The sequence below is a fragment of the Arachis stenosperma genome, chromosome 8, assembly GCF_014773155.1.
Source record: "Arachis stenosperma cultivar V10309 chromosome 8, arast.V10309.gnm1.PFL2, whole genome shotgun sequence".
NCBI classification, from domain to species: domain Eukaryota; kingdom Viridiplantae; phylum Streptophyta; class Magnoliopsida; order Fabales; family Fabaceae; genus Arachis; species Arachis stenosperma.
In genome coordinates this window covers 20197249-20212130 of record NC_080384.1, presented here as the reverse complement: position 1 = coordinate 20212130, position 14882 = coordinate 20197249, and the positions used below count along the sequence as shown (strand labels likewise).

General features: G+C 33.0%; 2 protein-coding genes across 2 annotated transcripts; both read right to left on the bottom strand.

The window, feature by feature from the left end:
- Positions 1-84: 84 nt before the first annotated feature.
- Positions 85-2407, bottom strand: LOC130943595 (protein IQ-DOMAIN 6). Its single transcript, XM_057871535.1, has 4 exons — positions 2066-2407; positions 1667-1912; positions 1254-1595; positions 85-1005 (listed from the first exon to the last, which is right to left on the bottom strand). The coding sequence occupies exons 1-4, from the start codon at positions 2138-2140 to the stop codon at positions 343-345; spliced, it is 1326 nt and encodes a 441-aa protein (XP_057727518.1). The 5' UTR covers positions 2141-2407; the 3' UTR covers positions 85-342.
- A 5879-nt stretch (positions 2408-8286) lies between these two features.
- LOC130943596 (mitochondrial carrier protein CoAc1) lies at positions 8287-11482 on the bottom strand. Its single transcript, XM_057871536.1, has 7 exons — positions 10908-11482; positions 9949-10034; positions 9649-9856; positions 9360-9492; positions 9070-9254; positions 8844-8972; positions 8287-8747 (listed from the first exon to the last, which is right to left on the bottom strand). The coding sequence occupies exons 1-7, from the start codon at positions 11097-11099 to the stop codon at positions 8646-8648; spliced, it is 1035 nt and encodes a 344-aa protein (XP_057727519.1). The 5' UTR covers positions 11100-11482; the 3' UTR covers positions 8287-8645.
- Between the last annotated feature and the right edge of the window lie 3400 nt (positions 11483-14882).

Genomic DNA, 14882 nt, shown 5'->3' with positions numbered 1-14882 from the left:
TAAGGCTTGGAAAATGGATGCTCACTACAATTTTTAAGACTTATATATGCAGAAAGATGGACAAGAAGTGCTTCTGATATCAATACCCACACACAACTAAAGTACTAAACAATGATACAAGGACAAATGGAGAGAATCTTGAATTAACATAAACTGTAGTAGCGAAAGCACAAAAGCTACTTCCAAGTTCTACCCCTAGCTAACTCAATTAAAAGTGCATCGAACAACATGATGTTGAACTTCTTGGAAAAGAAATGAAAAAAGATAAATACAGAGAGATGTTGAGTTTGCATCCATCAAGTACAAAACAAAGACGCTAGCTATATGTTCCATTGTTCCCTCTCACCGTGGTTTCACTGAGCTCTTGTCCAAGTTAAGTGGCCTTGAAAAGTTGATTGAATGGTCAGAACCAGCAGTGCTCTTTGCATCTAAATTAGACAAAATCCCTACCCTTTTGAGGAACTGAAAATCATCCATGGATTGTTGCCTCTGAGCTCTATTATACACTTGATTGCTACTACTTCTTTGCTTTGCCTTTGTTGACTTTGTCAAGTTCATGTAATTTGGCCTATTGCTGCTGCTGCTATCTTCTGTTCTATCACAAGTGTTACCAGATACTGGTGTTGTGGATGTGCACATAGAAGATGATGCAGAACTCTCGTCATACCGAAATTCGGAACTTGGACTTGAAGATGAACGAGTGGCTTGTCCAATAATTTGGGGAGGCCTAGCAGAAACCCTTGTTGTGACATTGTTCTTCTTGACTTTCACCATGTTTGGTTCTGATGGTTTCGAATTAGCACCAAACGAGTCCACAAATTTCTTAGCAGGGGGTGTTGTTTTATCCGAGATTTCAGCCTGAGACTCCTCCATTAATCTACTCTCCCATGGCTTAGCAGCCATCCAACGTTCCAACCAACTCCAACCCCAGTTAGATTTGTCAATGTCTAGATTCTTAAGGGAAGCGTTTGTTCTTGAACTAGAACTTGGTGTTGATCTCCATTGCTAAAAACACCAACAACAACAACAACCAACTTTGAGACATGTTTTCTTTCTTAAATCTTAACCAAACACTAAAAGGGTGGAAACTCCAGTGAAGTCGATTTTATGTAAAGATGATATCTGAAAGCTGTTAGATGATTAGACTGATTTGACTAAATTTTCATCGAACAGCTCTCAGGTATTAACTTCACCTAAAGTGGACTGCAACTGAGTTTTTACCAACGTAAACAGGAGAAAAATGAAGGTGGTACCTTTTGAGCAAGAGAGTATGCAATGGCTCTCTCCCTCTTGAATGCACCTTGTTGGCGCATTTGAATTTTGGCTTTAACATCTTGCAATGTTCCTCTGCTATCACACCACCCTTCCTCTGCTTGCTTCAGAATATCAGCTTTGGTGCGTCTCTGGTTAAGCATTTCCTGAACAGCTTGTCCTTCAACGGACATTCTCACGCGCCGGGCACGGACTCTGGCCTGCACGCGCACCAACGCCTGCATGCACCTCAGTGTTACGGCGGCCTGCTTCCTCACCTGCCTGCCCCTCACAAGAGCCTGAAGCCTCACCACTCCCTTCAACGCCCTCAACGCTCTTCTTGCCTGCATTCAATTCACACCATTTAGGTTTCTTTCATACAGATCTGGGTTGGAGAATGCAGTTATGTTATTACCAAGAAACCGCGGAAAGCAGTTTGGATTCTGATGGCGGCCCATTCTTCCCTGACCAGTCGGAAATCCTTGGGAGGAGCACGAACCACGGTGGCCATGGCAGCCGTGAAGGCTTTTGAAGATGCTGGTGGTGAATCGGAGCATTCGGAGGCTGGTTTGTGGGTGCTGGCTTTGAAGGCTTTCCACGAAGACATGTCCCCGGAGGAAGTCCTCCATAATCTCCACTTCTTGGTCTTATTATTATTCCCCTGAAAGAAAATAAAAAAAAAGTGTTAATTACAATGGTAAGTCTATTATTGATAAAGAAATAATCTAAGTAACAAAAAGGAAAGATGAAAGGTGATGAATGAATGAAAGAAGTAGTTAACAGAGAAGGAAGGAAGGAAGGGGAAGGGACATACAGGAAGTAGTTCGTCTTTGTCGGAGGGCTTCTTGAGGCCGATAAAGGCTTTGACCCATTTACCTGAAGCACCCATTGGGTTCAGTTGAGTTACAGCAAGTAAGTTACTTCACTTTGGAATGCTATAATGTTGGAGAGTGGAGTGGAGTGTGGTGTGGTGTGGTGTGGTGTGGTGTGGTGTGTGGGAGTGGGAGGTTACTACTAGATTTTGAAATTCAAAAAACGTGCAACGGACAAAGGGGGTTAGATGTTGGAGCCACTGAGGTTGTTGCCTCTGTTGGCCCCGCTATGGATGATTCCTTCCTTTGCCTTTGCATTAGAACCATCACGTTTCCCCATCACCTTTGGCGCTTTTGCCTTTTGCCAATTTCTCCCATTAGGTCCCACCCCCAAAGTCTTTTAGACCGTAGATGGTGACTATTGGTAATAATAATCTTCTTAGCGCATGAGAGTTAATAAAACAACTTTGCTAGTTATCCCAAAAAAAAAAAGCAATTACAATGCTTGGTTTTAACTTTTAAGTATTTATAAGCTAATATATCATACTTAATTTAAAATTTAATGTAAAATTCGTTATTTTAATGATTGATTTCATTTTAATTTAACATTATATAACAAAGTTACAATATTTATTTAATGGATATATAAATAATATTTTTATTAATTTTTAAAATGATATAATATATAGACGATAAAAGAAGTCTAATAAAGTAAAAAAAAAAACTAAATTCACACTACGATTCAAAACTGTGTCGCTACATAACGTCGTCCACCCACGGTACGTCACTCAAATCATCCGTGTTACCTACCATGTCTCTTATTCAGAAGTCGCCTGTGCCGCCCACCATCATCCGTCAAGTTTTTTTTTTTTTTGAATTATCTCTTTAAAAATGTGAATTCAAATTATCATAAAAAATATCTAAAATTAAGTGAAAATAAACTTTTAAAATCATTATAAAAAGAATATCTAAAGCTTAACAAAAAGAAATATTTGAAACATAATAAAAATAGATATCTAAAATTATTTTAAAAAATTCAAAACCTAATAAAACGAGACATCCATCATTATTGAAAAAAAATGCAAAAACTAAAAAAAGTAAAATCTAAAAAATAACCCAAAACTATGAAGAAGAAGAACACCGTATGCGGTGTAACCGTGACAATCACACTCTCGTGCAGCATCGACCATAGAGGACGTGGAAGCGCTCATTTTTTTAAGCTTAAAATTAGTTTTTTAAATTTAAAAATCAATATTTTTTAAAAAATTAACTGTTTGACTATATATAGAGTTGATTTTTTACTTTTTAGACTTTCTTTTAACAAAAGTAGTTAATTTTGAAAATCATAATGTCACCCTCGTGTTGATAACATTATTTTTTTAATATTATTTTTTAATTTTTTTAAAGTATTCATAATTTTTAGAAATATGACAAAAAAAATATTAAAAATATTAATATGATAAATAAAGATTGGTGATAGTTTAAAAAAAATAAAAATAAATAAAATTAAAAAACGACGTTATTAATTTAAGAATGACAATATTACTTTCTTTCATTTTAGTCAATAAATAATTATTGAAATAAATTCATTCATTTATTTTTTTAAAATTGTCTTTTTAGTTTTTATTTCTTTTTCTTTTTGCTTATACTATACTTTTATTTATCATTATTACTACTGATTATTTTAAATTTTAAATTTTAAATTTTTATATTTTAAATTAGTTTTATATTTTTTAGGTTTTTTTATCTTTTGATATTTTCTTCATATTTATTTTTTTTAATTATTAACTATTTTTAAGTTAATTAACTAAAGTAGTATTGATTCTTTAAATTTTTTTATATTATATCAAATGTTAAATTAAATATGTTAAATTATTAATATAATTTTACTTATAATTTTCAATTTTCATTTACCTAATTAATAATGCCCTAATCTAACCATAGGTTCCTCCAAATTCAATAGTTAAAATTAAAATAAAAAGATAAAAAAAAGGTGAACACTCATATATAATTATTTTTATGTAAAGTTGATATATAATAAAAAATTATTAAATAATAATTTAGTCAAATATATTAAAGGGTAATTACCAATTTAAATAAACAGCTAACCAATTTTACCAGAATACACATTATGCAAATTGGATATCGAAATGCATTTTTTTTCTAAACTATGTAAATCGCGACAGGACTATCGCGGTTTACAATATGAACGTAATATGCTACAAGAGTGTCGCGGATTACGTTAGCGATGAACCATCACATAAACCACTACAAAGATGTAGCGGTTTATGCTTTGTAAACTTTGCCTATAAATACCAAGCAAGATAGGGAGTGAGTTATTTGAAAAGAGTCATTTTCACACTTTTACAAATGAATAAAGAGGAAAGCTTAATGGTTCTAGTCCACTGTTCTGGTAAAATAAAAAGAAAGCAACAGGCATAGTGTTAAGTTCACAGATAAAGAACCGTTGAACATTTTTATCCGTTCGACTGATACTTTGTCGGATCTGAAGAGGAACATATTACAGAAGGCAGGGTTAGCTGGGGCCAAGTCGGTGAAGAAGGTGTTCTACAAGATTCCGATGGCGGTCATGTCGAGTGGTGTGCAGTATGAAACATTTATCATAGGATCGGATGAAGACATGGGGGTGTTGTTTCATTATCGGCAGAGTTTTTCGGAAGTGAGAATACACGAGTTGTTTGCCAAGTTGGAAGACCGTGTGGAAAGTTCCGGGCTTCAGCACCAAATTCTCAGTCGACGACGGTGGGGGGTACTTCTACTACGATGCCTGTCGTTGTACCTGGTTGTCTCCTACCTGCACCTCCACCAATTCTAGCACCGACGGATAGGTCATCCGGTTTGATTACTGGTCTTATTGGGTTTGGTGAGCCGGATCATGTTGAGGACGAGATGCGGGACTATGATTCGGATGATGAGTCTGATCACATATAAGGGGATAGTGAGGAGGAGAGTCCAGTGCCCCCACCTGCACCCAGGGGCCATCCAGTTCTGGGTCCCACCAACAACCTCTGCATTTCTCAATGCTTAATCTGGAAGCAGTGAGTCAACAACCAGATGATGCACACATCTTCGGATACCAAGGATTACACGAGGGCAATGCTTCTGGAGATTTTCAGATTGGTCAATCTTTCCAGACTAAGGAGGAAACTGTGATGAGTGTTAAGGATTATAGCCTTCGTCGTAGAGTTCAGTATCGGGTTATGGAATCTGATCATCTGAAGTATATTGGGAGATGCAAGGAGTTTTGAAATGGCTGCAACTGGATCATCCGCCTGGCACTTCGGCAGCGCAAGGATAACTGGAAGGTTAGAATGTACAACGGAGCCCACACATGCCTGGCCACATCGATATCGAGCGACCACCGACAGCTCGATTACCACATAATTTATGCGAGGATCTATCTCTTGGTTAGGGCGGATGCAGTGGTTACCATAAAGATGTTGCAAGAAGCTACTGAGTCAACCTATGGATTCAGGCCTAGCTACAGGAAGGTGTGAAAGGCAAAGCAGAAGGCAGTTCCCAGATTTACGGAGATTGGGAAGAGTCATATGCGGAGTTGTCTCGGTGGATCCTTGGAATGCAAGCAACGATGGATGGAAGCGTAGCTTTGTTGAAGACTTCTCCAGTGCGTGTTGGTGGTGAGGTTGATGAGTCTACGGAGTACTTTCATCGACTTTTTTGGACGTTCCCTACGTGCGTTGAGACTTTTAAACATTGCAAGCCACTAATCAGCATTGACGGAACGCATCTGTATGGAAAGTATGTCGGGACTTTGCTTCTGGCTATTGCGTAAGATGAGAACTCGAATATATTGTCAATTGCGTTTGCACTTGTTGAGGGAGAGAATGTTGAGTCGTGGGCTTTTTTCTTATCCCACTTGCGTCAATATGTGACCCCACAGAAAGAGATTTTGGTGATTTTTAACAGACACAACGGCATTAAGGCTGCACTGGAGGCACAGGACAGTGGTTGAAAACCGCCTCATGTATATCGAGCGTATTGCATTTGACACGTTGCAGCCAATTCATGTGATGGTTCATTGCCAACGTAATCCGCGATACCCCTGTAGTGGATTACGTTCATATTGTAAACCGCGATACCCCTATTGCGGTTCACATAGTTTAAGGAAAAATGCATTTTGATATCCAATTTGCATAATGTGTATTATGGTAAAATTAGTTAACTGTTTATTTAAATTGGTAAATTGTCCTATAATAAATTATATAATAATTCTTAATTAGTATTTTTATATAAAAGTAACTGTATATAGTTTCACATAAAAGAAAGGTTTAATTATTCTGTTGGTCCCTATAGTTTTGTAAAATTTTCAATTAGGTCCCTATATTTTTTTCTTTTTAATTGGGTCTCTGCATTAAATTTTTTTTTTAATTAAGTCCCTCTTAGTAGTAATTGGCTTAATTTTATAAAGACCCAACTAAAAAATAAAGAATTGGTATAGGGACCTAAATAAAAGAAAAAAAAAAAAGTGTAGGAACCCAATTAAAAAAAATTTGGTATAAGGACTCAATTAAAGAAAAAAAAATATAAGGACCTAATTAAAAATTTTGCAAAATTATAAGGACCAACAGCCTAATTAAACCTAAAAAAAGGCATAAAAAGGCAGGAGGCCTTTGTTGTGTTGTTGTACCATTGTACCAACAAAGAGAGAGAAAAGGGAGGGAAAGCTGACGAAAATGGTAACGGACAAGTGATTGCCACAAACACTGAGTCAGTGCAGTTAAGATATGCTGCTCTGCTACCAAAGCTTTCTTTTCCAGGTTTCCCATACCATTGGCCCCCTCAATCCAATTCAAGTTCATCACACAAATTAGTAATAATATATGAGTTAGTAATTAGTCCGCATAAATATTAAATAAATAAATTTTAGTAATTTATATATATAAATATAAATTATTATTAATTAAATACTAATTTAAAATAATAATATTTATTAATTATGTAGTATTGTTATTAATAATTATCCAAAGAGAAAATAAAATTGGTTTCATTTCAGACAATTCAAGTGGCTTCTGGTGCACCTACACGATCCCGGTTTGAATTTAGCCTTTTGAGGGGGCATTAATGGATGCGAGTGGATTCAGATTCAGGCATTCAGCTTCCTAATGTCGAGGTCACGTCACTCTATTAATATATTTTTGTTTATTATTAGTATATAATAAACCCACAAACTTGTCCTTGTTCTTTTGGTCATATGAGAAGCATTCCTATTGAAACTGAGAAGCGTGAACTTCAACAAATAAAATAAAATATTTCGAAAAACCTGAAAAATGTTCAATTTGGCTCCTACTTTATAAGCGATTTGGAATTCAAAATGGTTAGTAAATAATTTCCATGCTCTATGCTTTTCGAGAACAGTGTAGCCATTCATGTCCGCAACCGTATGGCAGTGGCAGGACACTGTTCAGTAGCAAAGAATCCAAAGACAATTCCTTTCTATTTTAATAATAATGCAAAAGACAAACACACAACTTCAAATCAAATGCCAAATTGACTTTATTTTTTAGTGTATCCATGATTTGATTGGCTGCATGAAATCGAAAATGTCAATTTCAGTCAGCTGTGTATCGCATCTTGCATCCTGTTAACTCAATTTTGAATGTGTTTTGTTTATGCACAAACTTAATATAGGCCTACAAATTACAAAATGCACTTTGCTTATCATAGTTAAACTAAATGGCCCAGCCCAAATGGAATACATAAATCCTGCTAATGGATTATTTTAGAAGTATCACTTAATCATAATTAAAATATTAACACTTTATTACCAAAAAAAAAATATTAACACTTAAACCAAATTGAATTGGTCGAATAGTCAGTTCGCACTTAAGCAAGTGTCGGGAATTCGAAAACTTTTATATGAATATGTTAAGTAATTATGCAAGTATATGATTAATAGAGAAAGACATTATTTCAATATCCAATTCCTTTAAACTATCCTACACAAAAAGATATTGATAATTTTTTTTAATACAAAGTAGTTAGCGCAAACTCACATTTGAAGGCCTGAAAAATAAAAAGTTAAAAAAAAAAGAAGAAGAAAAATAATACCGACCGTGCCACCCAACCTTTCCATAAAAAAGATATCGCTGTTCAAAACTACAAAAGACATTGTCAATGACTAATTTCTTACTTTCAAATTTCAATTGTCTTTTTTATCATTTTCTTTGGCATCCAATAACACCGACTGTGACACCCAACCTTTCCACCGCAATTGTTGCAACCCAAAAGTTCAATGGGGAAACACTATTTTTTGTATGTGTGTGTGGGTGTGTTTTTAAATATTGTCCATGCAGCACATTAGCATGTGAATATGTGATATAAAATAACCAAGAATATAAAATCATAAGGTAATAACTACTACTATATTGAATAGCATCATGAATTACAGACCAATCTATACATTTGGGGTCAAAGAATTGATGTGTATCAACTATCATCATTGTGGGAAACTTGAGCACTAATCAAAAGGGTTTCCTCTAAAGAAATCAGAAAATGGCAATGTAACATATTGCTGTCAGGGATAGAGCATTGTGGAATGAATCATCCAGTGGAAACTGATCGAGACTTCTGTTGGGGTGGTATGCCAAGCCAAGACTTCATCATGTCGTATGTGGTGAAACTTATTGCAGCTGAAGGAACAATCTGTGAAACACAGCATGGACCCTTTCAGATCAAATATACCAGCTAATACTATGTGAAAAAAGGCAATGTAATACTCAAAGTCAAAAGCTAGCATACCCTTATATAGTTGATGCTTACACCTGCAAACAACTGTCTCCACCCTTGGTTTTGAACAATTGTTCTTAGTCCATGGAATGTATTTCGGTATCTGGCATTTTCATGAGCTGCATTTTCCAAGTTACCAACCTGCACAAACAATGACATGATGAGTAAAAAACAAGGTCTTAACTCTCCAACAAATGGATGGCAATGGTATATGGCACATTAAGTTATAGTAAAGTACCTGCATTTGTCTCTTAACAACATCTAAAGGGTATGTTAAGGTCTGGCCAAATAACCCAGCTAAGGCTCCACAAGAGAGGCGCATCAAAATGGACTTTTGATGTTCTTCAGGAACATGCAATTTCAATGTCTCATACGTGTAGAACTTTAAACCAGCATATGGAAGTATTCCAGTAATAGTTGGTCCTAAGGAAAAGGAAAATTGTGGATTTCAACTAATGACCTTAACAAATTGCATTTGGAAGGCAAGCAAGAAATGCATCAAAATTCTTCACCAGGAACCAAACATACCTGCACCTCTATAAAGTCCACGAACTCCCCCTTCTCTGTAGACACTTGTAAGAACACTTTTAATGCTGTTGTGACCAGTTTGAGAATGACCTCCTTTCACACCATCTTTGAAACTGCCTTTTTTCTCTACCACCTATAAGATTGAAGAACAATGATGAGACAGAATGAACAATAATAGAACTGTAGAACCTATAAAACTCTTATTGCTTTTACCTAGTTGTACAACAATGTATAGAATTCAATTAAATCTGTACAGAGTGATGTAACAATGGTTCAAGAAGATCCCTACCCGATAAGCGAGTTTGGTGCGGGCAAGATCTAAGGGATATGTACATATTACTGAAGTTCCTCCTGCTGCGGAACCAGCTAAGAGATCAACAATAGGACCTGATCCTAACATTGGATAATTGCTCAAGATCCAGCTTTTATATCGCTCATATGTCATAAAATGCAAGGCTGCATATGGAACAATCCGAATAACGCTAGCTCCATTTCCTCTAAAGATCACCACATAAGCACAGTAAGTTAACAAGACATACAATGAGAACAACAAACATAAATAATTCATATTGTGCAATCTGAATCTTACTTATATAGTCCTAGAAATCCTTCATGCTTTGATAACCTTTTCAATGATTGATACACACCCAGAGTATGAAATCCTGCTGTCCTTGTCTGCAGATTAAAAAAACAGATGCAAAATTATAATTAAAAAAAAAATGGTTAAAGAGGAACATACATAAACCCATTTACAAAACAATGAGCATGCATAAGAATAGAAAACTCTCCTTGACAAATTAAAAGGAACTATTAGCCTCTCAAAGAAACTTCGATGCAATGTAAGTTACATACAGGGATGAAAAATCAAGAACTTTAAGTATCAGCAAGAGCTACCATTACCAATGGAGTGGCAAAAACAAACTGAGACACTAGACAAGTGCAGTTACATAGTAAGCCATAGCACCATGACAAACATCTTTTCTTTACAAACTTCTCTCCCCTTCCATTGTGCTCTTAGTAGTAAATTCTAACTTCTAGGTCACACATACTTACCATAGTTAGTTGAATTCCGCTAGAGAGCCAATGGAGTATCTGTCCAATGTGTACAATGGACTATTTATTTGGCCCAATATCATTTAAAAAATAAACATCCAAAATAAAATACTACTAATTTCTTATACACAATACACCCATGCTATCTAGAATAACCATCCGAATAGCAGGGATAATAAACATCTGATATCCTACTAAGTTAAACATCCCTAAACCCCCATTGTACATATACTCCATTAGCTCCCTATGCTTCCTCTAGTTCAAAACCATTAATAGAAGAGTACACTTAGACCATTGTACACTTATTGCATTTACCCAACAAAGCTTCTCACGTCAGTGTTTTAATTCATAGTTCATTCTCAATTTTATTCTTAGTTCTGTTTCATGATTCCTCAACAAAATACTCCCAATAATTCTTGATCAACACAACACATATAAAGGCTATGATGTTCATATCCTCAATCATAAATAACATGAGAAGAGAAGAAGGAGGACCTGCCAGAGAATCTTGACCCGTTCGAGGGGTGCAACGGTGGTCTTAGAAATCGCACCGGCGAAGCCACCGGCGATGAGCTCCTTAGCATAGATAGGGACGCCATGACCCAATCGAGATCCATCCCTCTGAATCGATGCATTCTCCACCAAACCAGCCAGCTTAGACCCTTGTTGTGATTGTGAAGAATCCATTCCACAACAAGGAAAAAAGAATCAAAATCTGTTGTCAATCAATGCCACTCTGGAGCTCATAAAACTCCTTATCCCATCTACTTCTCGAGAAGGAGAATAATTGCGTGAGCAACAACAATGGCGCAGTGATTACGTCAGCCACCTGAGATTTGGGGATATTCAAAAGCGTAGAATTCCCTTCAGCAAACATCAACAACAGATAGCGAAGGAACAGAACAGGACCCCCCGATCACAACGCATAAAAACAAAAAGATGAGATTATGATTTTTGGTTTAGAGGTAAGCGCGTTGAAGAAGAGAAAGGAAAGAAAGAGAACAGGTATGAGAAATTCAGATACCTGTTCTCCTTTGAATTTTTGTGTTTGATTCGAATGCTCCTCTTTCTTTCTTTTTTTATAGTAGTTAGCGGTTATATATATATTTAAAGATAAATAAATAAATTTAAAAGTGGTTATGGTCATGGCGAATGGCATCGCATTCGTATCTTTTTTGCGATACTGACGGGGCAGGCGGGTTAGGCGTATCATGTTCAGTTCAGAGTACCTCCCATGTTCCGTTAACACATAAATAAATAAATCTAAATATCATTATTTGTGAATATGAATACTAGGAATCTACATCAATTTGATTCAAATTCACATTTTTATTTTTAATATTCGGGTAACAATAGTATTTTTTTAAATTATGATCTACTGTGATATTTTTTTAAAATGTGGGTTGATTTAATTTATAGAATACAAATTGGACCGTTCAATTTTTAAGAATTACAGAAATCAAACCGTTCGATTTTTATACTTGGAGAGTCCAATTTGTATACCTTACATAATTTTAAAAAACATAAAAAATTATGACCTTAAGACATAATACTCATCCTATTTTCATAATCAAATTTTTTAGCCATTCAAATCTATCATCATATATAATTTAATTTTTGTTAGATTTAACTTAGTTACTACTTTTTTTTTCAAAAATACTTGTTTTTAATTGGACAATTATATTCGCTAATTTAACTATTTTTTTTTAAACTAAAATTAGGAGTAAGATTCGAATTAAAATTTTTAAGTGAGAATAGAGTGAGTTATAATTTATTATTACTGTTTTTAACTTTTTTTTAATTAGTACTAGCTAGTATATATGATAGGCAGTTGTTGTTATTATATATTATTGTTATTTAAAATTTTAAAAATAATTTTCAAATAAATAATTTTAATTAATAAAATATACAATCATTTGTTATCAACTATAAATATTGAAATAATTTATTTTCATTAATTTAACTTAAGCTTGTCGCTGAAAAAATATAGAAATTTTGTTCAATGATTTTTTTCATTTAAAAATTAAAGATTTAGGTAAAGAGTGTGAGGACTGAGGACAATATAGAAAAGTTTCAAATTTTTTAATATATTTAAATATATCAAAAAAATTAAAATTTAATATTTAATTTGTATTTCAGCAAAAATTTTATTTATATCTCTTAACAAAAATCAAAATCCGAAAATGTAAATTCATATAATTAAAAGGTGCACTTTATTTTTCTTCAATTATGTTACGTTCACACAAAAAATTAATTATAAAATATATATTAAAATATAAATAAAAAATAAATTAAATACATATATATAAATTGATATCTGGTTTAATAACTAAAATTATTTTGCAAGTTATAATTTTTGTTCTATCAAAAATTACTATTTAGCCTAACACAAAAATTTAATAGATTTTAGTTAAAAAATCACAAAAACTAAAAGAACAGTATTCTTTTAATTCTACTCACGAATTTAATTAAAAGTAAGAATTTCAACATTCAGGTCCATTGAAAAATTTTAAAAGTAACTCTTTTTTTAACTTTTGACTTATGAAAAGTAATAGTATTAGGGTTTATTTTGGTGAGTTTTTAAGAAAAGATCTTTTTCGAGTTATCTTTTTTTAAAAGATTTTATGAAAAAGTAAAAATAATTTTATGTTTGGATATCTCATGCAAAAAAATCTTTTTATCTATCAATTATGTTTAGGTATAACAATATAAAAGTATTTTTTTGTTTATTTATTACATGAAAAATATCTTTTTTTTTAAGAAAAAAAATCTTTTTAAAAAAAATGTAAATTACAGCTTATCAAAAAAGATTTTTTTTATTTTTCTAGTGTTTTATTTTTACTACTAGAAATTTACCAAACACGCTAAAAAATAAAAAAATATTTTTTAATTGAAAAAATATTTTTTTATCAAAATAATGACACCCAAATACTTTTACTTTTCTATAAGATCTTTTAAAAAAAATAATTCAAAAAAAGATATTTTTTTAGAAGCTCACTTTTAGAACAAAAAATTTAAATATAAAATAACTCATTTATAAACTACTTTTAATTTAATTATTTATTATTTAAACTATCTTTTCAAAAAAAAAAAAACTTAATTAAATTGTTTCCCAACTCAGCTATGCCCTTAATACTATTCTCCTTCTCCATGCATTTTGTCCTAGGATTCCAACAAAGAAAAATATACTTTCCAAGAAGATTGTTACACAACCATAGCAAATAAACATTTTTTCTTTTTCGAAAAATTATTTCAGCATATCGTGACATCTGTTTTTTCTTCCATCAATTTCCATCTGCTGCTTCTGGTCTTAGTTTGTCGTTATTTACTTCTTTTATATTTTCCCTCACATGACAAGGTTGCAAAAGGTGGTTCTTAAGTCAACACCATCCCATGAGTTTGGAACGAGAAAGTTCGTTCTCCCATTAGTCTGGTCAGCTTGAAATCCATACAATATGTTTCCATGTACTGTGAACATGTCACTGAAAGAGAAGGTTGCCAAATATTTGATATTTTATATTTTTATTAGGTTAGTCATTACTTGTTTTCTGACTGTAAATTTATTTCACAAGTGTAGAGTGTTTGAATATCTATATTTGTATTTGGTTGATAGTGGATTTTTTTGGGTTCAATTTTTTAAGTTGGACAGAAGAATCGAATAAAAAGAAGGATAAAAAACAGTGATTGATGTGTTTCTGTGCGATCATTTGAAACATTTGAATAGAAAAAAATAGAAGAATATTTCAGAACAAAAACAAAAATGTAGAAAATATTATAAATATGACCTTACTTAACTGCAACTAGTAGAGAGATATAGATTCCTTTTGTTGTTGATCGCTGTGTTAGAGATAACATGAAGATATTTCTTTGTGTTATTATGTTACTTTCTTTCATTTTTGGTTTATTGTGTTTGGCTGATTCTATTTGCTTCATTTTAATATGTTGAACTCTTTGTTTTAAAATAAAAAAAAAGATTAGTCATACTTTTTGTTATTTGAAAATGAAAATTTAAATGTAGTTAGTTTAACATGAAGTTAATAGTTAAAAATTATTAAATAATTTAATAAAAATAACTACACCTGACCTTTCACCTTATTTAAATTATCTAAATTTTTTCTTTCATTTTTCACTTGTGTGTATCCATTAATTTTTTTTGCTGCATTTGATAGACAATATACAACAATAACCCAACAAAATATAAAAAATTGTATCTGCTGACAAATTTTTTATGATTTAAAAATTATGAAATTTTAAACAATAATTAAAAGGTGAAAACTCATGTGAAATTGACTTCACATAAAGTTGATATCTGTTCTGCACCTGAATTTCCAACGAAAGCAAGTAACATTTTCTTTTTTAACACAGTTATTTTATGGCTTTTCGCATGCAGATTAGCCAATATCCTTGTTCATCATCGTTTATATATTTTCTAAATATACTTTTATAAGGGTCAAAATCTTTGGAGAGTAT